Source organism: Notamacropus eugenii, chromosome 3, assembly GCF_028372415.1.
Source record: "Notamacropus eugenii isolate mMacEug1 chromosome 3, mMacEug1.pri_v2, whole genome shotgun sequence".
Lineage (NCBI taxonomy): Eukaryota > Metazoa > Chordata > Mammalia > Diprotodontia > Macropodidae > Notamacropus > Notamacropus eugenii.
Window position 1 is genome coordinate 474,685,134 of NC_092874.1, and position 25,933 is coordinate 474,711,066.

Here is a 25,933-nt window from a genome sequence, read left to right on the forward strand (position 1 = left end):
TTGACCATTTATCAATTGGGGAATGACTTGTATGGTTATACATTTGAGTCAGTTCTCTATATATTCTAGAAATGAGGCCTTTATCCCCGAGCTTAGCTATAAAAATTCTTTCCCAGTTTACTACATCCCTCTGAATTTTGGTTGCATTGGGTTTGGTTGTGCAAAAACTTCCCAGTTTAATGTAATCAAAATTATCCATCTTGTATTTCATAATGCTTTCTATCTCTTCTTTAGTAAAAAATTCTTCCCTTCTGAATATGTCTGATAAATACACTATTCCTTGCTTCTTCAGTTTGTTCATGGTATCAGTCTTTATACCTAGATCATGTACCCATTTGGACTTTATTCTTGTGTACAGTGTCAGGCATCGGTCTATGCCCAGTTCCCGCCACACTGTTATCCAGTTTTCCCAGCAATTTTTGGCAAACAGTGAGTTCTTAACCCAGAAGCTGGGGTCCTTGGATTTATCAAACAGTAGATGGCTATATTCATTGACTACTGTGTCTTGAGTACCTAACCTGTTCCACTGGTCTACCCCTCTGTTTCTTAGCCAGTACCAAGTGGTTTTGATAATTGCTGCTTTATAATGCAATTTGAGATCTGGTAGTGCTAGGCCACCTTCCCTAGCATCTCTTTTTATTAGTTCCCTTGATATTCTGGACTATAAACATCTTTAACATTTAGTTTTTTTTTTTTAATAGCATTTTCGGATTATATTCCTAATAATGGGAAAATACTTCTATAATGTTAATGGGAATGTGAATACAAGTAATGAAGGCTGGCTGCCTAGTGGCACAGTACTGGAAGGGCAGTTGAGACTGTCAGCCCCAGAGTTTGGTCTAAGAAAGATGAACAGCATTTGGTTGTATGTGTGCTTTATTGCTCTCAAGCTGGCGGCATGCATGTGGAGCTGCAGTTGGAACTGAGTTCATGAAAGGGTAAGGTGAGGGGGATTGTAGAGGTGTAAAGCAAGGAAGTGCCCCTGACTCGGGATGTAGGTGTTTTTGTTAGTCAAGATTACAGTTTCCATTAGGCAAGGAAGTGCCCCTGACTCAGTATGTCTATGCAAGTTTACTCTAGTCTTGTGGTTGTTGTCAGGAGGAGGATTTCAGGTTCACTCAGGGAGCATCTCAGAGGATCGTTGCTCTGTCAGTTCAGACGGGCTCCAGTAGTCTTCCTAGTCCAGGGTATCAGCTTTTTTTAGGTGATAAGGGGCTCAAGCGAGTCTCACAAGACACAGAAAGTGTGATGGAAAATTGATTTTAGAAAATTAAAAGTAATCTGATTAGGTTTCTTTCTAACCTGGCAGCTTTTGAACAATATAGAATATTCTTGGAAGAAGTATTTTTATTTCAAGCCATAATCACCTCTGAAAGGTTACATAGACTTCTATTTTTAACAGTTCACAGAGAAACGGAGAGAACTAAGATTTGATGGTCGTTCAGATAAAGAACTTGCAGAATCCTATGCATTTCTGATGGTTGATCGGCCTCAGGTGAGTATATCCATTTACTGAAAATTAAGTTTCAGAACATTTTAACTACTGAATAGCAAATTTGAAATTCTGGGGCTTTTTAAGTTTTGGATACAACACTGTTTTCACTGAAGTGCAGGATAGGACTTGGTAAATAACACATTTTTTTTATAGCTGGTATTTTTCCTGCACATAAAATCCAGAAGAAAAATTGTTCTATTCCGTACATTTTAAATGTATCTATTTACTTATCTTACATTTCTTAAAGTATGTTTTTCAGACAGCTTTTTGTGACTCATGATGTGGAGGTGACGTTGGTTTCTGTAGTGCTGTTTGTTCCAGTGAGACCTAGAAGGTTATGTACCATGCTGGAAAGAGAAATGTCACTCAAGTTGTGTGCAGCCCTTTGACTTTCACCACGATACTGACAGGAAGGAGACAGGATGCTTATGAACCACGCAGCTTTTAGACTGGCAGTAAACATTGATTTAGCCAGTAGTAATCTAAGTGTTAGATTCATGTCCTCCACCTGGTATACCTAGTAGTGGAAAAACAGAATCATATCAAAATGGACTAAATGACCATGTGTTGAGCAGTGACATCTTGAGCTGGATGTCCTGTAGGTGTTTCAAACTAAATGTGTCCAGGACTGACTCATTATCTTTCTTGTCCAAACACAACATTCCTCTGACCTTTCCTAGTTCAGTGGAGGAGTCTACCTCTGTGCAGTCACCCAGGTTTGTAATGTTGGGTCATCCTCTACTCTGAACCCTTCTTCATCTTTCATATCCAGTTAGTTGCTGAATTTTCTCTTTTCCAGCTTTACAACATTTATCCCCTTTACTGGTTGGTACTTGAAATGACTTTCATTTGGTAGGACCTGCTTACAGTCTGTCCTGATCACTGGCAGAGCCTGCAAGAACCAGTGTCACTGACACTGACCTGGAGCATCAGTGCTGGACTCTTGAGTGAAGGAAACTTTGTCTCAGTGGGAAAAAAAAATTTCAATCCAATAAATTTCTTTTAAATTTTTTTTTCCTCCAGTGTAAAGTTTAAACTAACGCTAGCCTCTGCATATTTGTTCTGACATGGGTTTTGTGTTAAGGCTTTACTTTTCAGGCTAGAGGTCAAGCTTAGGTGGTCAATTATTCACCCTAATTTTGTGGCCATTTGAATTCCATTCTTGCTTCCTGGCTAGTCATGATGCATCCTGGGATAAGGGCTTCTCTATTGAACATCTTTTCCAACATCATTACATTTTTTTCATGTCCTGCATTGAGCTTTTTCAGCACAAGGACTTTGTATTCATAAACAGCAGAATTACTAGTCTTTGTGTTTTGAAACTTTTTAGGGGGATTTTCTTTTCCCCTAATTGTTTGTTTTGGGTAGAGGAGAAGACATTTCATTTCATTCTTAGGAATTATATAGACAAGTAGCAGGATTGCAAATCAAGTACTGTCATTTCAGCATGGACTAAGAAGAGAATGTCTGAGTTTGCACATTTTTTTCCTTGTAAAAACATACAGTGTGTCCCAAAAGTTTTAATTGAGCTTAAAACTATACTGAGACTTTGGGGATGTCCTGTATCATTAGTATTTTAGTTCATCAGCTCATTTCTTCCTGTCTTCTCCAGCAGATTGCCCCTCTGTCATCCCTGTTTTTGCTAATTTTCAGTTTCCTTGTCTATGGGGTACTTTCTTGCTGTTTACAAACGGGCCCACATTTCCGCCATCCTCAAAAACCTTCATTTGATCCCTCCATCTCTGCTAACTATTACCTTTCTTTCTTCCCCTTTTGTGGCTATTTTCCTTGAGAAGACCATCTATGATCAGGGCTTCCAGTTCCTTCCCCGTTATTCTTAGCTTTCTGTAATCTGGCTTCTGACCTCATCAACTATTCTTCAAAGTTAGCAGTTTTTTAGAAATGGCCAAATCCAATGACATTTTGTCAATCCTCACCCCTCTTGACAGACTCTGTCACCCCTTCCTCCTTGAAACTCTACCCTGGGTGTTTTTGTGATACTCTGCTCTTTCTCCTACCTATATGACTGTTCCTACTCTGTCTCCTTTGCTAGATCTTTATGTTGTGCCTGACAATGGAGGGGTCTGGTGCTTTGTACTTCTCCTGTCCTTTCTTTTCCCTCTATACTATTTCACTTGTTGATTTTATCAACTTCTATGGATTCCACTGCCATCACTGTCATTTCTGTGCAGATCATTCTTAGACACATTGGTCTAGCCCTAACTTTTCTACCGGTCTCCAGTTTCTCCTCTTCACCTCCCTATTAGACATCTCTAACAGGATGTCTTGCAGCCATTTAAGCTCAACATTTCACAGACTGTACTTACTATCTTTCCCTCCAATCCTTCCTCATTTTATTACTGTGAAGGTTTCCACCATTGCCCCAGTCAACCAGGCTTGCATCTTAAGGGTCCTCCTCGACTCTTCTCTCTCACTCCCCTCCTATCCCACAGAGAGTCAGTCATGGTCATGTCCTTTTGGTCCTGCTTTTTGTAGCACCTCTTGTTGAGGCCCCCTTCTTTCCTTTGACACTGCTGCTGTGGTGGTGTTGGTGTTAGTGTCTTTTTCACACTCCAGTTCCTCCTCTGTTCAGCTGCCAGCTTGATCTTCCTCCAGTGCAGTTCTAATGGCCCACATTTTCCTTGAGTTAAATCTGTTGGCTGTTCTCTCCGTTGTCAGTGATAAAATCCTCCATATGGCTTTTGAGGCCCTTCCTGACTGGCCCTCTCCTCCCTTTCTAAGATTCTTACTTGTTACTCCCCATTCGCGTACATACGGTGTGATCCAGTCACATTGACCTCCTTGTTGTTCCTCAGATAAGACACTCCATTTCCTGATGAATTTTCATGGCTGTCTGAAGTCCTACCTTCTCTGGGAAGCCTTGCCTGGTTCCCTTTAAGGATAGTGCCTTTCCCCGGAGATAATCTCTGATTTGTCCAGAATGCATCTGTTATTTGCACATAGGTATTTACTCCATTAGACTGTGAACCTTTCTTTTGTGTCCTTAGTGCTTAGCACAGTGTCTGGCACTTAGTAGGTGTTAAATAAGTGCTTGACTTAAGTCAGTTAACTTTTGTTAGATACCTATTATGTGTAATGTGTATAAAGCACTGCAAATGGGTCTTGGAACTGAATTGTTTGTAGGTTGCATAATTGATTTTCACAGTGATTCTCAGTCATAACTTGAAATTACTTCCTCTTTGAATATTTTCAAAATCCCTGATTATATCAGTATGAGCTATTCTATCCATCAGTGTAGACACCACTCTGTGCCTTACTTAGAGTTCTTCATGAGTTGCTGTGGATTGACATCCTGTTTTCTTGAAAGCGTCTCCAAATTTAGTCAGCCTGGACCTTGGAATTAACTGTCACTTCCTCGAAGTCTTTCCAGTTCATTTTAGAACCTGTTCAGAACTTGTGCTATGCTGACAAACGTTCAGAAACACAAATTGGATATCATGCGTTAGAATAGGACTTTATTGGAACACCCTGTTATTATAGTTAGGCTTTTAGGACATGCTGTGTGGTTCAGAAACTGAAATTTCATTTTTAGATGGTGTTACAGGTTAACACTTGCTCTAGTCCTTGAAGATTGTTTGTGTTAATTATGAACATAAGAGTGTGTTTTGGTTTACTTTAGGTACAAGGCATATGTGAAAAAGGCGTACAGGTGGGCCAGTCCAAAATAACAATTCTTGGCAGCCCTTCCATGGGTAAGTGTTTGTATTGTTTGCTTTTCTCTACTTTTTTGTTGCTCCTTTTATAATGTGATATTAATGTCTTCTTAGTTTTTATGTTTCAATTTAGCCATCTCACACATTTACTATTTTTAAAACATTCAGAATGTTTTAATGTTGACTTCGTCTTAAATATCTGTATATTTTTAAGACAAAAAAGGAATGTGGCATATAGAATAACTGAAGAAAATTAACTTTGAGAAATCTCAACTTTCTTCCTAGTATTATCTACTCTTATTCTTTTCTTTGTTTCCTTTACTAAAACTAGATTTCATAGAACAGTGGTAACTCTTTTGAGCATATCTGAAGTCTGGATCACTCTCCTTCTTGTAATCACAGTCAGGGGGTTAAAGAGGTTTCATTTGACCTTTTTTTTATAACTTCTAAAATTTCAAGTTTTTTCTTTATTTAGAAGGATTGTATTTTCATGGTTTATTATGTCTTAAGTTGAATACAGATTTAAATACTCATTTTTAAAATTTGAATTCCTTCTAGGTATCTATCTTTCCAGGTATGCTGATTTATTACAAGCTAATCCTTTGGAAGCTGGGGCAACGGGTGATGTTATTATTTTTAAAATAATAAAGGTAACTTCAGCTCTGCACCTCATTTAGTTGATTTAAGTTCTAGAAGTTTATTTTAAACTCTTGATGGCTTTTCAAGTTCCAGATATCTGACATTAGTATTAAAACACTTGGAAGTTTCTTAGTTGCCAACTTTACGCCACATATTTTATTTACTAAGCAGAGTTAACGAGCCTTCTGTAAACTGTTTGTATTCCTCCTTTTCTCTGCTTAAAAATGAAGGAGAAAGGGCACTATTTTGGTAATGATTCACTGTCATGAAGCTTTCTTCATTGTAAATGAAGTTCGTCTTCTTAGATGATTTATTATATGGATCTTTTCCTCTATAATCTTCTCCCTCCCAAAGAACCATCTCATATTACATAGTATTTTTTAAAGATAAAAAAAGAAAATGGAAAAAAATCAGCATAACTGACCAAAAGTCTAAAAATATGTGAGTCCATGTGATTTCTTAAGTTTCTCTGTTTTACATTTTCATTCCTTATTGACTAAAACTTTGTATTGTCACCAGTGCACTTAAAAAAAATGTTTAGGTGTTTATTGCATGGTGCTTCTCTATTCAGTAAGTACTCTGTACATGTAATCCTCAACTAATGTGATATCTTTTGTCATAGGAGTGGGCTGCACTTAGATGTTTTTTGTTTCTTTAAGGGGAAAATGAAAAGCATATATGATCCCATGGGTGTAAAAACTACAGAATCTGCAACAAATAAAAGTTCTTTGGATCCAACACCAAAACATGAGTGTCATGTGTCAAAGAATGCGAACAGAATTACTTCACTGCTGGCCTACAGGGCCTTCGAGCTTACTCAGGTACGCGTGCGAATTGTTTGCCTGATTCTCTGCCAGAAAGTGTCAACTGATTACGGATGGTTAACACTGCTTATGACGTTAGGGATCATTTAGTTCTACCCTCTAATTCTTACAGATGAAGAAACTGAGGCCCAGGAAAGTGATTTCTCAGTGATCCCACAATAAATGCTACTGTCAGAGTTCAGTCTTAGAGGTGTTCTGACTCCAAGTCTTAAACTCTTTGTGTTGTGTTATGATTGCTGTTTTATCCCGTATTGAATCAGTTGTGAATTCCTGTTTATTTGTAATTAGCCTCTTAAATTTTCTTGTTCCACTGCTACCACCTTGGTCCAGGCCAGTAAAATGTCATGTCTGGGCTATTGCTTCCTCACCTTCAATCTGTCTGCTGTTAGGTTAGTTTTCCAATTTACCATCTTTATCATGTCAGTTCTCTGCTTAAAAATTCTTCAATGTCTTTCCATTACGTACAGGATAAAATTCCAAACATTAAGCATTTCATTCAAGGGCCTCCATAATCTGGACTTTTTCCCCCAATTCAGTCAAGCTAGTATAGTTTATGAATGTTGCATTCTTCCTCCTCCTCCCTGCATTGGGACTTCTTTTTTCCTGTTCCATTATTGAAGACTCAGTTCATTTGAACTCCACGAAACTTCCCTCCTTTCCCTCAATGATGTTTGTTTGTCTTAATATGTCTCTTAACTTTTTAAGAATCATGTATGTGGTGATTAAGCATTTACTGTTAGGTAATTTAACTTTTCATGATTTTCTGGAGTTAGAGAACATATCTGTTCTATATCTTCTAAAGAATCCAGAATAGTGATTGAATCCATAGGAAAGGTAAAAAACTCATGCTTAAATTGTGGCAGTTTGAGAGTAATTCATGTCTTTGACTGGTATATGTGTCGACAACCATACATGATCATACAAACTGTTTAAAAAGGTTACGTAAGCAAAATATAAAGGCTCAGATTTGTTTATGCTGTTATAGGAAGTGTGACCTTTAAAGTTAGGACTTAACAAAAGCAAACCATGTATTTGGGAACTGAAATATTTAAGTCAGTGTTGTTCCATTCAAAGAAGTGACTTGAGAGATTATTTATATAGGTGTACCTTGATATCGTGGGTTCAGTTCTAGACCACTGTAATAAAGTGAATATCACAAGAAAGCCAGTAGAAAGATACACATACGCTAGCTCTGAATCCACAGCCCATAAAATATCTGTAAAGAAGAACTTCCAACAAATTCTGGAGCAGCAGAACCCACAGAACAACGGAGCAGAGGAGATTTCTGTTCCAGAGAGCCCTGAAAACCGACACAAAAGGTCCGCTGAGCACCAGACCTGGAGCAGAGCCCAGCCCTCCCTTGGCTGCAGCACCAAGAGGAGCAGATCCCGGCCACACAGGTCCGTCCACCCACAGGTGGCAAAGGTCAGTGAGAGAGTCTCTTTGGCTGGCCAAGAAGGGAGCAGGGTATCCCCATAACTCAGGCCCCCTCGGAAGGCAGCAGTGGACAGGGGCTCCCAAAGCAGGCAGGAGCCCTGTTCCATTGTTGAAGGTCTCTGCATAAACCCCCTGAGGGAACTGAGCCCAGTGTGGCGGCCCTGCCCCCACCAGAGCACCAGATCTTAATCTCACACTGAATAGCAGTCCTGCCCCCGCCGAAAGCCCTGAGGCTGGGAAGCAGCATTTGAATCTCAGACCTCAAGCGCTGGCTGGGCGAACCTGGAGGCGTGGTGGGTGTGGAAGGAAAACTCAGAAGTCAAGTCACTGGCTGGGAAAATGCCCAGAAAAGGGAAAAAAAATAAGACCATAGAAGGTTACTTTCTTGGTGAACAGATATCTCCTCCCATCCTTTCAGATGAAGAAGAACAATGCTTACCATCAGGTAAAGACATAGAAATCAAGGCTTCTGTATCCCAAATATCCAAAATAAATATTCAGTGGGCTCAGGCCATGGAACAGCTCAAAAAGGATTTTGAAAATCAAGTTAGAGAGGTGGAAGAAAAACTGGGAAGAGAAATGAGAGAGATGCAAGAAAAGCACGAAAAGCAGGTCAACACCTTGCTAAAGGAGACCCCAAAAAAATGCTAAATAAAATAAGACCTTTAAAAATAGGCTAACTCAGTTGGCAAAAGAGGTTCAAAAAGTCAATGAGGACAAGAATGCTTTAAAAAGCAGAATTAGCCAACTGGAAAAGGAGGTTCAAAAGCTCACTGAAGAAAATAGTTCTTTCAAAATTAGAATGGAACAGATGGAGGCTAATGACTTTATGAGAAACCAAGAAATTACAAAACAAAACCAAAAGAATGAAAAAATAGAAGATAATGTGAAATATCTCATTGGAAAAACAACTGACCTGGAAAATAGATCCAGGAGAGACAATTTAAAATTATGGGACTGCTTGAAAGCCATGATCAAAAAAAGGGCCTAGACATCATCTTTCATGAAATTATCAAGGAAAACTGCCCTGAGATTCTAGAACCAGAGGGCAAAATAAGTATTCAAGGAATCCACAGATCACCGCCTGAAAGAGATCCAAAAAGAGAAACTCCTAGGAACATTGTGGCCAAATTCCAGAGTTCCCTGGTCAAGGAGAAAATATTGCAAGCAGCTAGAAAGAAACAATTCAAGTATTGTGGAAATACAATCAGGATAACACAAGATATAGCAGCTTCTACATTAAGGGATCGAAGGACATGGAATAGGATATTCCAGAAGTCAAAGGAACTAGGACTAAAACCAAGAATCACCTACCCAGCAAAACTGAGTATAATACTTCAGGGGAAAAACTGGTCTTTCAATGAAATAGAGGACTTTCAAGCATTCTTGATGAAAAGACCAGAGCTGAAAAGAAAATTTGACTTTCAAACAAGAATGAAGAGAAACATGAAAAGGTAAACTGCAAAGAGAAGTCATAAGGGACTTTACTAAAGTTGAACTGTTTACATCCCTGCATGGAAAGACAATATTTGTAACTTGAAACTTTTCAGTGGTATTACATACACACACACACACACACACACACACACAGACAGAGAGCTCAGAGTGAATGGAATAGAATGGGATCTTATCTTAAAAAAATGAAATTAAGGGGTGAGAGAGAAATACATTGGGAGGAGAAAGGGAGAAATGGAATGGGGCAAATTATCTCTCATAAAAGAGACAGGCAAAAGACTTTTTAGTGGAGGGAAAAAGAGGGGAGGTGAGAGAAAAACATGAAGTTCACTCTCAGCACATTCGACTAAAGGAAGGAATAAAATGCATACTCATTTTGGTATGGAAACCTATCTTACAATACAGGAAAGTGGGGGAGAAGGGGATAACCAGGGTGGGGGGATGATGGAAGGGAGGGCATGGGGAGGAGGGAGCAATTTGAAGTGAACACTCTTGGGGAGGGACAGGATCAAAAGAGAAAATAGAAGCAATGGGGGGCAGGATAGGATGGAGGGAAATATAGTTAGTCTTACACAACACGACTATTATGGAAGTCATTTGTAAAACTACACAGATATGGCCTATATTGAATTGCTTGCCTTCCAAAGGGAAGGGGTGGGGAGGGAGGGATGAAATGAAGTTGGAACTCAAAGTTTTAGGAACAACTGTCAAGTACTGTTCTTGCTACTAGGAAATAAGCAATACAGGTAATGGGGTATATAAAGTTACCTGGCCCTACAGGACAAAAGAGAAGATGGGGACAAGGGAAGGGAGGGATGTTAGAAGAGAGGGCAGATTGGTGATAGGGGCAATTAAAATGCTCGAAGTTTTGGGGAGGGGGGAGGGGAGAAATGGGGAGAAAATTTGGACCCCAAAATTTTGTGAAAATGAATGTTAAAAGTTAAATAAATAAATTTAAAAAAAAATAGAAGAAAGCCAGTCACATGAATTTTTTGGTTTCCTAGTGCATATAAAAGTTATGTTTACATCATGCTGTAATCTTATTAAGGGTGCAATAGTATTATCTCTAAAAAAAATAATGTACATAATTAAATACTTTATTCATAAAAAATACTAACCCTTATTTGAGCCTTTGGTGAGTCAGACCCTTTTTCCTGCTGGAGGATTTTACCTGAATGTTGATGGCTGCCCTGACCCCTAAATGTGCTCAGCGTGGTGGTTGCTGAAGGTTGGGGTGACTGATAACAATGAAGTTTGCTGCACTGATTAACTTTTCCTTTCACTTGAACACTTGGAGGCTACAGTACAAAGTTATTAACTGACCTTATTTCAATAGTTTTCTCAGGGAATGGGGGGCCCAAGGAGAGGGAGAAAGATGAGGGAATGGTTGGTAACTGGAGCAATCAGAATATATGTGACATTTATCAATTCAGTTCACTGTCTTAGTGGGTGTGAATATGGCACTTCAAAACAGTCACAACAGTAGTATCTAAGGTTACTGATCACAGATATGATAATGAAAAAGTTTGAAATACTGTGAAGATTAGCAAACTAGGATGTAGGCAGGCATGATGTGAGCGTATGCTGTTGGAAAAATGGCACCGATAGACTTACTCAACACAAGGTGGCCACAAACATTTGTAAAAAACACAGTATCTTCAGAGAGCAGTAAAACAAGGTATGCCTGTATGTACTTGTTTTCATTGCAAACGTAGAGGGGCCTCGATACTCTTTGATTAGCCTTAGTGATGGGAAACCTTTGTCTTTTGAACTCGACTTTGAAAAAACAATTGAGTTTTTGCAGCCAAATGTGCTGAATAAGATTGATAATCACAGGGTGTGCCTACTTAAAGAAGGATGCTGAGCTTCTTGTGTAGCTCACAAACTTGTTTGGAAGACATTTACAGAAGAGAAGTTCCAGGAATGTTTGAATCATAGCCTCATTTCATGTGGTCTTTCAGGGTTGTCCCTGGTACTTGAAAAGGGAGAATGGTCATTTGGAGCTTTAAGTATCAGTGTTTGTCCTGTCCCTTCTGCCATTTCCTCATTCCCTCTCTTGGTGCGTTGGTAGTCCATAAATTATGAATAACTAAATGGAGATAGTAGAAACAGACTTATGGCCTTGTATCTCACACTAATCCTAACTTGGACCGAACTGTTTATTTAACTTATCTCGTGAGATTTGAGGAACGATCATACCTTGATAGTTGCCTTTTCTCAAGCAAAATTAGCCATCAGCCCCTAGAAATGTAGAGAAATATATTAATTATGCAGCTATATATAGCAAGGCATGAATAGTTAAACCTCCTACTGAACTCCGTTTAAAAAATGTATAGTGCCACTGGTGGGGTGATGGGATCTACAATCTAAAAGGAAAAGACCATGTCTCTGGAAGTAACTCAGTACCTCAGTGGGCCTCTGTGAGAAATTCTTTCTTTGTTGGAGGCACATACACATTTGGTCCTGTAATGCCTCAGATAAAAACTATGAATGCAGCCATAGGGATGCTTGCCGAAGGACCCTGTCTTTAGCAACCCTTTGTGCAGACAACTCTTCTTGTCCCTTTTCTCCTACTCTGTGGCATCAAGAGAGCTCTGGTGACTCTGAATTTTCCCATGTGTTCCAGAAGTTCAGACCGCTGGCACTTGTGCCCAGGGCAGCTGCATTTCTTGCATATTCCTTTGAAGACTGACCACTCCTTTGTCCTACCCCAGACTACCTCCTAAGCATGTTTTAGTATCATCCCTGCCTGTTAGTTTGCAAGTTCCCTAAAGAACTTGGCACATTTTAGAGCATCTCGATAAAACTTTGCCACTTGACTAGGAGATAGTTTGAGTATGGGAATGCATTCCAGGTGACACTGCCCTGGGTCCCAGTACCCCTAAGTCATATCACCATGAATATTAAGAGAGAAGGTACTACTGGCATACTGTATTAGGACTCATGAATATAAATAAATGATTTATAAATTTGTAAATTATTTATGGATACGTAATGGTTAGTTATGTTGCTATTTATTGAGTGTTAAACTTGGAGTCGGAAGACCTAGGTTTGAATCTTGCCTGAGAAACTTGTTTCTTTGTGGGACCAGTCATTTAACCTCTCAAGTCCTTGTTTTCTCATCCATGAAGTGGAGATGTGATTTTTGCCCTCCCTATCTCACCTGTTTCTTTTGTGAGGAAGGTACTTCAAAAATCTTAAAATGCTTTATAATTTTCAAATAGTGGTGGCATCCTTGAGGTATTTTATAGGTCGAGCAGACTTTTGTAAAATTATCTTTAGACCCTTTTACGGAATTCAAATTCAAGCCATCAGCTTACTGACATTTAAAAATAACTGCCTTCTAATAACTAGGGACTCCAGGGCAAATTAAAATTTAGAAGGTTATCAAGCATTTATTTTTCTCCCTTCCATACATCCTTGCCCATTGTTGAGGAAAAGAATTCTTATATTGGTCATGTCCAAAAAGATGTCTGATTGCATGTAGTCTGTCAGCTCTCTTTAAGAGGGTCGTTAGCATTCTTTATTATGGGTCCTCTGGAATCACGATTAGTCATTGTGTTGGTAGAGTTGTTAAATACGACCAAATTGTTCACTCTTACAATGTTGTTGTTAAATATGTATTGTTCTTCCGGTTAATACAAGTCTTACCAGGGTTTTCTGATATCATCTCTTCATTTCTTACATTCATATCCTACAATTTGTTTAGCTATTCCCCAATTAATGAGCACTCCTTAATTTCTAGTTCTTTGCCACCACAAAAAGATGTGCTCTCAGTATTTTCATGTGTATAGGACCTTTTTGTGTTGTTTAATCTCTATGGTTGAAGCTTCTGGGTAAGCTAGGCCTCAGCTGGTAGCATAGTTGAGTAGTTTGGCGGACATGGTTTCAAAATTGCTTTCCAGAAGGCTGCACCAATTCACATTTTTCCTAGCGATCCATAAATGTACCTGCTTCTCTGTGGCCGCCAGTATTTACTGTTTTCCGTTTTTTGTAGCCTTTGTCAGTCTGATGGTAGGAGATCAAATTTCAGAGTTGTTTTAATTTGTAGTTCTTAAATTATTTAATAATTTGGAGAATCTTTTCATATTGCTTTATAGATTGTTTTGGTTTCTTCACCTGAGAACTACCTTATATATTTTAGTCACTTCCTTGTCTATCTTAGCAGTAAGACCTTTAACGGAGAAACCTGGCTGCAAAGATTTTTTTTCCCATTTGAATTAGCTAATACTAGTTGCATTGACTTTGTTGTATAAAAAGTGTTTATATATGAACACTTGTGTAATCAGAGTTGTCCATTTCATCTTCTGTGATCCTGTCCCGTGTTTGCTTTTGATCTCTTCCCCATTCAGAGATCTGAGAGGTAATTTCTTCCATCCTGGTCTGCTCTTAATTTTTTTATGGTGTAGCTTTTTATATCTAGGCTACAGAAAGACCCTCTCAGTGTATCTGTTTGTTAAAAGCAGGCATAATAGTGAATTTAATATATAAGTTTATCCTGCTAATGAATTGTTTTTAAATCAAACTAATGTTCCATTTTTGCAATTTCAGTATTACTTTTATGAGTATGGCTTTGATGAACTAAGGCGACGACCAAGACATGTGTGTCCGTATGCTGTTGTATCTTTTGCTTACAAAGATGATGTGCCAGCTCCAAAGTTTTTAACTGCATCAAGGTAAGAGAAGATTTGTGTGATAGTAGCTGTGACCTTTTTAAGTACAGCACTCAGCGTAGTGTCTTATTTACACCTGCTAGATATTCAGTAAGTATTTCTTATATTAAAGAAATGAGCACTTACTTTGTCTCTAAGGTTGCTGTAGCTGTTTGTTGTTTTTCTTTTTTCTTGGTTATCCCTTGAATTTATTTAGATAATTTGAATGCTGGGCTGAATTTCTTGTCTATTCATTTATAAAATAAATTTTATATATATTTTTATGTCACCAAAATTTCTACAACATCCTTCCTGTTCCTCTTTCTAGAGATAGAGACTGTAGAAATGGCAAAAGTAAAAGGCAGTCCTTTGAAAAGATTAACAAAGTTGATGAACTTTTAGTCAACTTATTTAAAAGGAAGAGGACAGAAGATCAAATCAGTAAAATAGTATGGGAACTTGACCAAATCAGAAGACGTTTGAAAAATGATCAGAAACAATCATGCTCAGTTATGTGATAATAACTGAGAATGCAAAAGAAATAGAGGAATATGTATAGAATATATAGTGTTCACACCAATAGTACATTTTGAATTCATCAAAAGAGATCTTGAATAAACCTTTCTCAGACAAAGAAATAGAGCTAAAAAGAGACTAGCAATGGAAATTCTCCTGGTAGATTCTAGAAGCTACCTGTTCATATTCTGCTTTATTGAGCATTTATCATGTGCCTTACCTTTTGCTAGATTTTTACTTGTTAAATCTTCTCAACTAGACTATAAGCTCTTTGAAGTCAGGGACACTGTATTAGGCAGTTGAAGCCTTGATTATCCAGCACCCAGAAGTCTGGCATACTAAATCATGGTGAATCCAGAAATTTTGAAAAAAATTGACTTTACAACCCTAATACCTAACCTAGTGCCCAGCATACTTAATAATGCTTATTGGTTGATCCAAAGATGTAAAATAGCTTTCATGCATGGAGTCTGGAAAGAGCAGTAAAATGCTGGTTATGAAGGACTTTTACTAACGCTTACCAGTCACGACTCATTTGAGAACTGGCTGACCCTGTCAGAAAGGGCAGAGGCTGAGGGGGTGCTGCACAAATGGTGGGCATGGCAAATAAAACCATAAACATTCATACCAGGGCTTTGTAAGTAATAGGGATGGGAGGCTGTGTGCCCAGAAATGTCTGATTTGCAGTAGAAGAAACTGAGGCAGAGTTCTGAGCCAATAACCGTTTATTAAAGGAACTGGACTTCTTCAGTGAGTGGGATCTGAGATGCCCCTTCCTCCAGGGTTTAATTTTACAGTGCTTGATACCCAGATGATGCTGAGCAAAATAAAGAATTTCATTGGTTGACAAACCTCTATCTATACTCAGCAGAGGGACTGATGATCATAGGATAGGTGCCTCCTTATGTTGGATAATAGCAGGTATTCCTGACTTCATGCTAACTTCATTCCAGCAAATAGAAGACTTTCCATATCATTAACCCATCCTGTCCATTCTGGACTTGGTCACTTCCATGTCAGATCACCTCTCCTATGGTCAGTGTGGCCACTTACTCAGCAAGAAAAAAGGGTGGAGGTTGTTGTGTTTAAACCAGTGAACTTATAACTTGTAGTTTAAAGTTTTGAGGTGTTTGACTATCTGACTTTATCTTATTATCCCTCTAAAATATGTACTAATATTAATGAATAGGCAGACTAAAATGTATATTAAAAAACAACTAAGAAATAATCATTACTCTTATGGAATCACACTGAACTGAATAATACTGATTGGAGTTAAAATAGGGTCCTGAAAATCATTTAACACAGTAATATGTTTCTTTCCTTTTTAGGTCTAACAGCTTTAATGTAGAGAGGAGTGCAGGTAAGGCAGTCTGAACACATCCTTTGTTTTGGTAATTGAAAGCATAATTTTGTACAGAGCTATCAATATTTTAAATGGACTTTTATGATGGTTGAGAATCTGCAAAGGATTAGCAGTGTATTCTTGGATCATTGAAATGTATTTGATCTCTGGATCACATAAAAGCATCAGCCTTTGCAGTGCAGTTTAAATTGGGCAAGTCTTATCTGAAATCTTTCTAAAAGTTGGTTGATATGAATATATGTGTACGTTTTCTTTTTTCTCTAAGCTTATGTTGTGCTGGTAACTTAAAGCAAGAATAATGTGTGGCTTACCTTTTCCTAAGATCAGAAAACTTGGGTCAGGAACAAGCTTCTGTTTTTGTAACTTATTAGGAAGTAACTGCCCAGCTGTCCTTGTAGAGAGCAGACTCAGACTTCCTTTTCTGAATTTAGGATTCCTCTACTTTGTTGTCTCACAAGCCTCATTGAATGTAATAAATTGAAGATGGGGCTTTTAGTTGTCTGGCACTAGATATTCTCCCCCGCCCCCACTGTCAGATTCTGTAACTGTGATAGTACATCTCTTACCATTAATTTTAGGCTCATCTCCACTAGTCTTTCAGGTTGAATCCTTTCCTTAACCAAATGATTCTGCCTTGCTTATTTGTAAAACTTGGTTTCGATAACTTTATTCTCTCTGTTCAACTATTCTTTATGGAGTCAGTATCACAGTGGAAAGATTACTGACTTTATGGACAAGAATTTTATAGGATATAAGCTTTGTGAGGTCAGGCACTGTTTTGTTTGTTTTTAAATAATATTATTTAATACTATCTTAATAAATAAATAACTTAATAAAATAAAAACAAAAGAAAAGAAAAAATGAATCTTGTTGGTTGAATGTTGGGTTTAAATTCTGTCTCTGACATTAGTTTAGAATTAGCAAATCACTTGATCGTCTCTGAGCTTTAGTTTGGTTAACTGGAGTAATAATTGCACTTTCTATTTCAAAGCGTTGAAAAACAATTTCAGGTGATTTAGGAGATAATTATTTTGATTTCTATGTGCCATTGGCATACATTTAAATTTAATGAAGAAACCCAGCAGCAGTACTCCCTTATGGGAGAGAAAATGCTCTGTGAGATAAGATCTCAGATTCTCCCAATCTTTACATTAATAAATTAGCCATAATTACTGTGGCAATTGGTAGAATTTGATTTTGTTCTGAAAGAAAGTGCGACATAAAATGTAACTAATCTTCCTCCCCTCTTTCGATAATATTTTAATTTGTTCCCTACTTTTATATTTGCCCACTATTTGAATAAAATTTTTGTGATTGAAAGATATTTGGAATATTTGATGCAAGTTAAAAACTTGAGAGCTTAATATATACTTGATCAAAATAATTGTGATATAGCAGCTTATTTATCTAAATTTCTTAAATCTTAAATATTCAAAATTAGATTGAATAAGAGATGTGTTTAATTGTGGATAGATTATTTTATTCTGAGTAACTCAATTGAATTATTTCTCTAAAAATTATGCTTTTAATTTGCAAATTATTTTTCATTTTTATGGAGTATTAATAATAGCATTATTAAAAGTTGTATTATGATCAAGAGTTCTGGCGTTTCGCTGAAATGGTCTCTTTTTTGGAAAATTTAATTTTGGTCATCCTAAAAGGGTCGTCTGAATTAGGAGAGTCCTGCAGCTCAGTCTGTCAATGTAAACTAAAATGACAAGAAAAATTTGGAAAATTTCCAGTGTTTGTTAGAAATTTTAAATAATGGTGAACTGAGTCTTCTAAGATTCCCTCTTGTGGCCTTCTACAAACCAAGAAAATGATTTGATTTTGACATTTGACTTGGAGATAGGCTGATAGATAGATCACCTGTCTTGCCTGGGAGTCCTTGCTCTAGTTTCTCTTTAAGAGTGAGGGAATTTGGTAATTTGTAGTAGAAATTTTGCTCTAATCTTGAGTATTTTCCCACTTGAGGTAAAAAGCTGTTACACTGACTTCAAGGCCAGCAATCAGTAAACATTTATTAAGTGCCACTATGTACTAAGCACTGTGGATAAAAATAAAGAGCAATCTTTGCTTTTAATAAGGGAGAACATAACATTCTCATTTGTCAATAAACACAGAATATAAGTGTGGGGGGAGAGGATGAGGTGCAGGAGGTGGCCCCTGAGGCCCCTGAACTGGGATTTGAAGAAAGCAGGGAGTGGGGGGAGATGGGATGGCCCATAGTGGTTCAGCAGGCTGTAACACATGCATAGGCCAAGAGGGTAGAGAGGAATGTGTCATCAGAAGAACAGGGTCCATATTCTTAGAACTTCATTCACTCTGTTGTAGAAATACTCGGGTCCCTTTATAAACACTGCTGCCTGTGGAAACTCCCAACACACAGGGATCTTGGAGACAAAACCTGGGTGGTTGTTGTGCTTAGTCACAGACCTGAATCCTTCATCAATCTGGGCTACATCAAGAGATTTCACAAGATTTAGTTTTCAGCTACTTCTATAGAGAGACAAAGGAATAGCTTTTGGTTTTAACATCTGGCTAAGGGGAGGCCGGACCTCACACTTATCCCAAAGTTTGGCCTTACAGAGATAAACTGGAGAGAATTGCATTTCAAAGCTTGGCTTGTGAGAGTTTACAATTGAGCTAATTGAGAGGAGAAATATTTACATGCCAAAAGATAATCTCAGAGTCCAGGCTGATTGTGGGTTTATCAACAAACAGGATTTGTCTGGAATTTTACAGCTATTAGGAATCATAAATTCTGGCTCCTTACCTTGTATAGAAAAATAAATGAGTGACTGAGGGTCTCAGCTCATTTTAACTCACTATAAGAAATGATCTTCCCAACAAAAGTGGTAGCTCTGGACCCCAAATAGTAATGAATAAGAATAAAAAATTCTTATGACCATTCTTTTAGCTGATCATTATTTTATCTGAAATAAGGTTGGGTGGAAAAGATACTGTGTCACCGGTGAATGTTGGGACCATAAAGAGAGACCATACCCTCCTTAAGAGGACATGGGAGTTGCTAATAGTTGTAGTAGTTTGTTTAGCTCATCTGTATTAATATTAGTTTAATTGCAGTGGATAGACTGCTGGGCCTGGAGCTAGGGGAGATTCATCTTCCTGAATTCAAATATGACTTCAAACTCTTACTAGCTATGTGACCCTGGGCAAGTCATTTCACCCCGTTGGCCTCATTTTCCTCATCTGTACAATGATCTGGAGAAGAAAATGGCAAACTACTCTATTATCTTTGCCAAGAAAACCCCAAATGTGGTCATGAAGAGTTGGATGAAACGGTTAAACAACAACAAGTTGCAGTAGAGTTTGGGTTAAGTGTAAGAATTGTTTATTGAATATTTAAACTATAAATTTTTGCTCTTCAGTAAGAGCTCTCAGTGTTTTGGGGAAAGAAGAGGGATAACTTTTTGTTGTTCTGAGCTTTTGTTGTGATTATACCTGACTTGGTATTTCCCAGCATCCAAATGGAGACTACTAGACTTGTGATTTCATTGTTATAGGGAATTTTCCTATGATGAGCAACCTCTCTGCCACCTTGGCATTTTGCAACTAAATCTCTTACCCCAGGTGACATAGCCAGGAGGGATCCAGGGCTAGAGCAATACCTTGGTCTTCTTGCCTTGAACAGCCATTCTGTAACTTTATTATGATAAGGTTAAACTGTTAACTGTCTATTAAGCTGTTAACTGCCTTAAACTTTTAAATTGTTAACTACCTCATATTGTCTAGGTGCTGAGAAACTTGGAAGGTTAAATTATGCGATTAATTAACAAGTCACAGGGTTCACTTTGTGAAAACTCATTGAAATAGAACATAAGGTTTTTCTCACTTGTAGCTTTGTTTCTAGGTTGCTTTTACTTTATTTTTCTGTGGTTCAAATGGATCACTGCTTAATGTTTTTGTTAGATAAAACGGATTACACGTTATGGAGAGGAGAGCTTTTAAACAAAGGAAAACTTCTGTGCTGCGCTTCCTTGAAGTCACCGACCCTTCCTTTCCTGCCCTTCAAACTGTGAGTACTGTGTTAAATTGCAAGAAGAGAATGGTTCTTAATTAATAGTTCATTAAATTTTCCTACTTTGTTTTTCCATTGCGATTTAAACTTAAATGGGAAATTCTTCAGTTAGAGAAAGGAAATTGATTTAGTCATATTAAAAGCATGAACTCCTTTTGCAGGAGGCCTTTCCCAGCTCTCCACCTGCTAGTGTCCTTTCTTTGGTAGTCCATCCCATGGGCACTACATATCTTAGGAGACAAAAGGTAAAACGGTTCCTGCCCTGAAGAAGCTTCTCTTCTGTCAGGGTATACAACATGCACATGAATAATTATATACAAACTAAAGACAAAGTCATGAGGAACTTCAAGAAACGACTTCCAATGGAAGGTGGCACTGAAGGGAATTAGGATTCTAGATGTGATGGGAGGGAGGGAGTATATTGAGGGCATAGAGATAGGAGAGGGAGTTTCATGTGTAAAGTCCTGTGAAGAGGCTGGTTCTGGACATTGAACACAAACAGGCAGCATCTGGGGGATGCTTTACAAACATGATCTCAGTTGGTCTTCACAACAGCCCCTGGGGGAGGTGCTTGCCCATCTTATAGATGAGGAAACAACCAGACCGAGGTCAGGTGACTTGCCCAAAGTCCCCCTGTGAGGAATGGTCTGAGACTATAGTTGAACTCAACCTTCTCCCTGACTCTCAGATCCAGTGCTCTGCGTATGGTGTCCCGTTGGTGCCTGGGCTAGGGTGGTGCCAGATGAGCAGTGTGAGAGAGGTTGCAGGGGGGTAGAGATGGTGAGACTTGACAACTAAGCAGTTCTGTGGAGTGAAGAAAGAGGGGAGTCAAAGGGGACTCTAAGGCTGTATGCTTGGGTGACTGGGAGGAAGGCTGAGAGACATTTGGAGGAGAGAGAGATTGGAGGGAAAAAGTGTTAATTTAGGTGTGAATGAGTGGCATTCAAGATACCCACAGGGCATCTAGTTTGCCTTGTCCAATTGAGAGTTGGTGTTGTAGGCCTGGAGTCTGAGATTCTCCCATTGACTGAATAGATGTGGGGGTCATATGTATCAAAGTGATAATTAAACCCATGGAAGCCAAGGAGATCATCAAATGACAGAGTAGAGAGAACAGAGAGCAGGGCCTAGGGATGGAGCTGCGTTGGGTCATATTACTAGACCCACAAAACACTTCATTCCAGAGTATTAAAAGAATTGGCAGGGGTCATGGCCCAGCTATTCTGTGTTGAATGATTGTGGAAAATAGAAGATGGGCTTAGGAGGAAGAAAACCATTTTTGTTTTTAAAATAGGAAGAAAATGGAGCTCGTAAGCCATAGCTCCACAAACGTGACTTTGATTTCTGTCAAAATTGTAGATTATATTATGAAAGAATGGTTAGGGAACATCTTGCAGTCATGATCACAAGGAGCCTGCATATACATAAAAACAGATTTTGCTGGACTCATCTCTTCCCTTTTCTGACAGAGTTATTAAGTTGGTAGAATGAGATAAGATAGTTTACTGAAGCGTTTCACAGCATCGTGCAGTTCTTGTGGAAGCCGAGTAGAGCTGTGGGCTAGAGGATGAGCCAGCCCAGGCTCCAAATTGGGAGAGTCGTCATCCATGGGGCGGCTCAAGGATCTCTGCTTGGCTCTGGGATGTTCTGAGGGCCGCTGATTGACTTGCCTAAAGTCACACAGGGCGTAAGTGACCAACCAAGGACTGGGACTCAGACCTTCTGATTGGCATTCTGTTCCATGCAGACTGACCTGGGTAAATGCACAGATTTTGTTGTGCCTCTCAGATTTTCAGATAACAGAATGGATAGGAAACAGATCATGTCAGGCTAGAACATTGGGCCAGATTGAAGAAGATGATTTTCAATGTAAAGTCTCACACTTTGGTTTAAAAAATTTATTTTATGAATATATTTATGAATATAAGATAGGGGAAATATTGCTGTAGAATGGTGTGAAATGTGTTTGGGTGTTCTACCAAACTGCAAGGCTGCAGTAAAAGCCCCCTGTGTGAAAGAGCCCCCAAAAGCACAAACAGGGCCAGGCCATAGTGAGAGGCACTGTGTGCAGGCTGAGGGAGGGGATGCTTCATCATCATCACCACAGTCATAGCTCTAGAAGGTATCCCAGAAGGTGCACAGAGGAGGAAACTGTTACTGTGCTCTTGTCAGACTATATCGTGAGTCTAAGGTTCGATGTGGCCAAAACAGCTCCTAAACCCTCCACTCTTCTTCCTTCCCCTGTTAACTGGCAAGGGCACTACTTTCTTCCCAGCTGGACTCGCAGCCCAAGTAGCATCTTGGACTTCTCAGCTGTAGTCACTCACCCTAGATGTCCAGCATCTCATCATGTCTGTGTATTCACAGCATCTTTCATCTCATTCCACCAGTCTGTTACAGTTAATTCTTGACTGGCCTTCTGTGACTGTCTTGTCATCACCTCCCTGCTGCTTGTGCAATGTTTGTAAACTCCAAGAGTTGGCTGTCACCCCCAGCTTGTTGTCTGTGTGGCATTTAGAACCATTGCAACTTTGTCCTTTCCTTTCTTTTTTTGGAAGTAAGTTTTCATGGATGTCTTTTTTTTTTTTAACACCACCATAATTTCTCCCCAGCATCCTTGACCGCTTCCTCTCCCAAAAAGCCATCCTGTTTATAAGAAATAATTTTTCAAAGAAAAAAAGAGGAAAAATTTATCATAACTGTTCATTACACTGAAAAAAATCTGAAAATATTTCTAGTGTGCAACACTTGTGCACTCTGTAAAGGGCAGAATGGTAGCGTGTTCTCATGTCTCTTTTGGAACCACGCTTATGTTTTGTAATTTTGCCACCCTTCCTCCTCCCCATCCTCACCCTTCCCTACCCCCTTGGATGGTTCTTTCCGGGTTTACGTTGTTGTTGCTGTTATTTCTGCTGTGTTCTTGGCTCTGTTGGCTTCGCTCTGCATCAGTTTGTGGAGATCTCTCCACTTCTTTGCATTCATCACTTTCACCATTTTTTATATCACAGTAATATTTCATTGTCCCTTGTTTGGTTAAGAATGCAACTCCTGGTCCAGCCATTCTGGAGAGCAATTTAGAATTAAGCCAAAAGGGCTATAAAATCATGCAGGCGGTTGGACTGCGCAGGACCTCTACTAGGTTTGTGTCCCAAAGAGATTTTAAAAAAAATGACAAATACCCATTTGCATAAAAATATTGATAGAAATTCTTTTAGCGGTGACAAAGAATTGGAAATGGAGGGAGATGCCCTTCATTGGGGGATGGCTGACCATGTTGTGGTATGTGACTGTGATGGATGACTGTTTTGTGCTATGAGAAATAGAGCAGAGTGATTTTAGAAAAACCGGAAAATCGTAGATGAACTGATGCAAAGTAAAGTGAGCAGGACCAGGAAGATGGTTCGCAGTAATGATATTGTATGATGATGAGCTGTGAATGACTGAGCTCTTCTCAGCACACAGTGATCTAAGACAACTCCAAAGGACTTGTGATGGAAATGCTGTCCGCTTCCAGAGAAAGAACTGATGGGGTCCCAGTGCAGATTGAAGCAGACTTTTTTAAACTTAATTTGGTGGGTTTTTTTGGGGGGGGGGGTCTGTGTTTTTTTTTTTTTGGCTGATGTGGAAATATGTTTTGCAGGACTATATGTATAATCTATATCAAATTATTTGCTTACTCAAGGAGTGAAGAGGGAAGGAAAGGAAAGAATTTGGAACTCAAAATTTAAAAAAAATGATAAAAATTATTTTTACTTGTAATTGAAAAAAAAAATTTAAAAAGAATACATGTCCTCCTATCTAGCTATGAGAGAATATGATCAGCTTTTTTCTGTTTTTTTTTTTTTTAAATATTATGGTCACATATCCATTCATGTACCACCATTCGTTTAGAGATTCTTCAGTTGATAGGAATCATCTTTGTTTTGTTTTTTGCTATATCAAAAAGTGCTGCTATGAATACGTTTTTGGTGTATTGGGGACTTTAACATCTGTGGCCACATTGTGATAAAAGCCTTGTAGGAATACCCTGGGCCAAAGGGTATGGGCATTTTAGCTACTTTATTTGCATAATTCTAAATTGCTTTCCAAAATGGTTCTGATTTATAGCACTGCCAGCAATGCATTTTTGTGCCTGCCTGTCTTATGAAAACCTCTCCACTTGCTGACTGATCCATCTTTGGTTTATCTTTGCCAGTTTGCTAGATATGAAGTGAAACCTTTGGGTTTTTATTTGCAGTTCTCTTAATAAGAAGGGCATTCTTTTGTGTGGTTGTAAAGAGTTTGCAATTCTTTTGAGAATTGTTTGTTCATGTCTTTTGATCATTTTATGTGGGGGGGGGGAGAGGGAGAGAGAGAAAGTGTGTGTGTGTATCTGTGTGTGTGTGTGTTACCAAACTCTTATTGAGAGGAATTTGATACATTTTTCCCCCCTTTATTTACTTTCTTTTTGGTACACGTATTACTTCTGTTTGTACGGAGGCTTTTCAGTTTCATGGAATCTGTTATGTATTTTATCTTTTATACTTGCATCAGTTCCTTGTTTACTTAAGAATATATTACCACTTAGCTGTGAGAGAGAATATGATTTGCTTTTCTTCTGATTTTTTTTATACTATGATATTTAATATTAAAGTCATGTATCTATTTAGAATGTATTGTGGAATATGCTGTAAGGTGCTGATTTAGGCCTAATCTCTACCAGATTGCTTTCTAGTTTCCCAGCATTTTTTAATCAATTAAGGAATTTTTTTTTTTTAGTAACTTGTTTTATCAAACACTGGGTTGAGTTCTTTTGTTTCTGAGTCTTGTTTAGTCCATTCCATTGATCTACGTTACCTCTATTTTTAACCAGTATCAGAGATGAATGGAGGAAAATATAAACCCAACTTTAAATGTTAATAGGTTGAAAATCTAATAAAAATGACACAACAAAATTCCAGAATCTGTTACCTTGCAAGAAATACACCTAAAAAAATAAAGACGTGCACAGAATAAAAATGAGAGACTGGAAAATAATTTAGTGTGTGTCAATTCAAACCAAAAAAGTGGAAGTTGCAATTATGCTGACAACAGAAAAGAAAAATTCACAACAAAATAAGGAGAACGCATTTTGAGAGGAACTACAACAAACCAATATCAGTATTAAATTTCTATGCTGCCAGTGCCTTAGAATCTAAATACATAAAATGAAAAATCAACGGATCTACTAGAAGACAAAGATGGTACTACAGCAGTGGCAGGAGAGTTCAATGTCTTGCTCTTAGTTTTGGAGAAGTTTAATAGAAAGATAAATAAAAGGGGAAATAGAATTAAGCAAATGCTGGGGAAGCTTTTCGTTTAAAATTAATTTTTCAGATTTCAACAATCACTTCCATAAGTCTTAAATTTTCTTCCCCTCCCTCCCTGAGATGGCATGCAGTCTTATATGGATTCTACACATACATTCTCACTAAACACACTTTCACATTAGTCGTGTTGCATGAATTAAAATGAATGGGAGAAATCAAAACTTAGCACAAGAGAAACTAGTCTGCTTCATTCTGTGTTCTGATTCCTTAGTTCTTTCTTTGCATGTGGATACCATTTTCCCTCAAGAGTCCTTTGGGAATGTTTTAGGTCCTTGCATTGCTGTGAAGGGCTGAGTCTTATGAGAAACAGTCCTTGCACAGGGTGGCTGTTACTGTGTACAAAGTTCTCCCGGTTCTGCTCCTTTCACTCAGCATCAGGCTAAAGGTTCATTATTTCTCATAGCACAATAATGTTCCATGACATTTCATATACCACGACTTGTTCAGCCATTCCCCAGTTGATGGGCATCCTCTTGATTTTCAGT

The 25,933-nt window shown here is 38.4% G+C and overlaps 1 protein-coding gene across 11 annotated transcripts in view; it reads left to right on the forward strand.

Moving 5' to 3' along the window:
- The window catches only part of TASOR (transcription activation suppressor), a 101,713-nt gene that overhangs the window by 16,419 nt on the left and 59,361 nt on the right, over positions 1-25,933 (forward strand). For all 11 annotated transcript variants that reach the window (XM_072599012.1, XM_072599014.1, XM_072599011.1 and 8 more), the window contains exons 3-9: positions 1,403-1,495; positions 5,136-5,208; positions 5,728-5,819; positions 6,468-6,629; positions 14,076-14,200; positions 16,024-16,055; positions 19,992-20,097. In XM_072599012.1, coding sequence (XP_072455113.1) covers positions 1,403-1,495; positions 5,136-5,208; positions 5,728-5,819; positions 6,468-6,629; positions 14,076-14,200; positions 16,024-16,055; positions 19,992-20,097 — 683 coding nt within the window. The remainder of the gene's footprint in view (positions 1-1,402; positions 1,496-5,135; positions 5,209-5,727; positions 5,820-6,467; positions 6,630-14,075; positions 14,201-16,023; positions 16,056-19,991; positions 20,098-25,933) is intronic.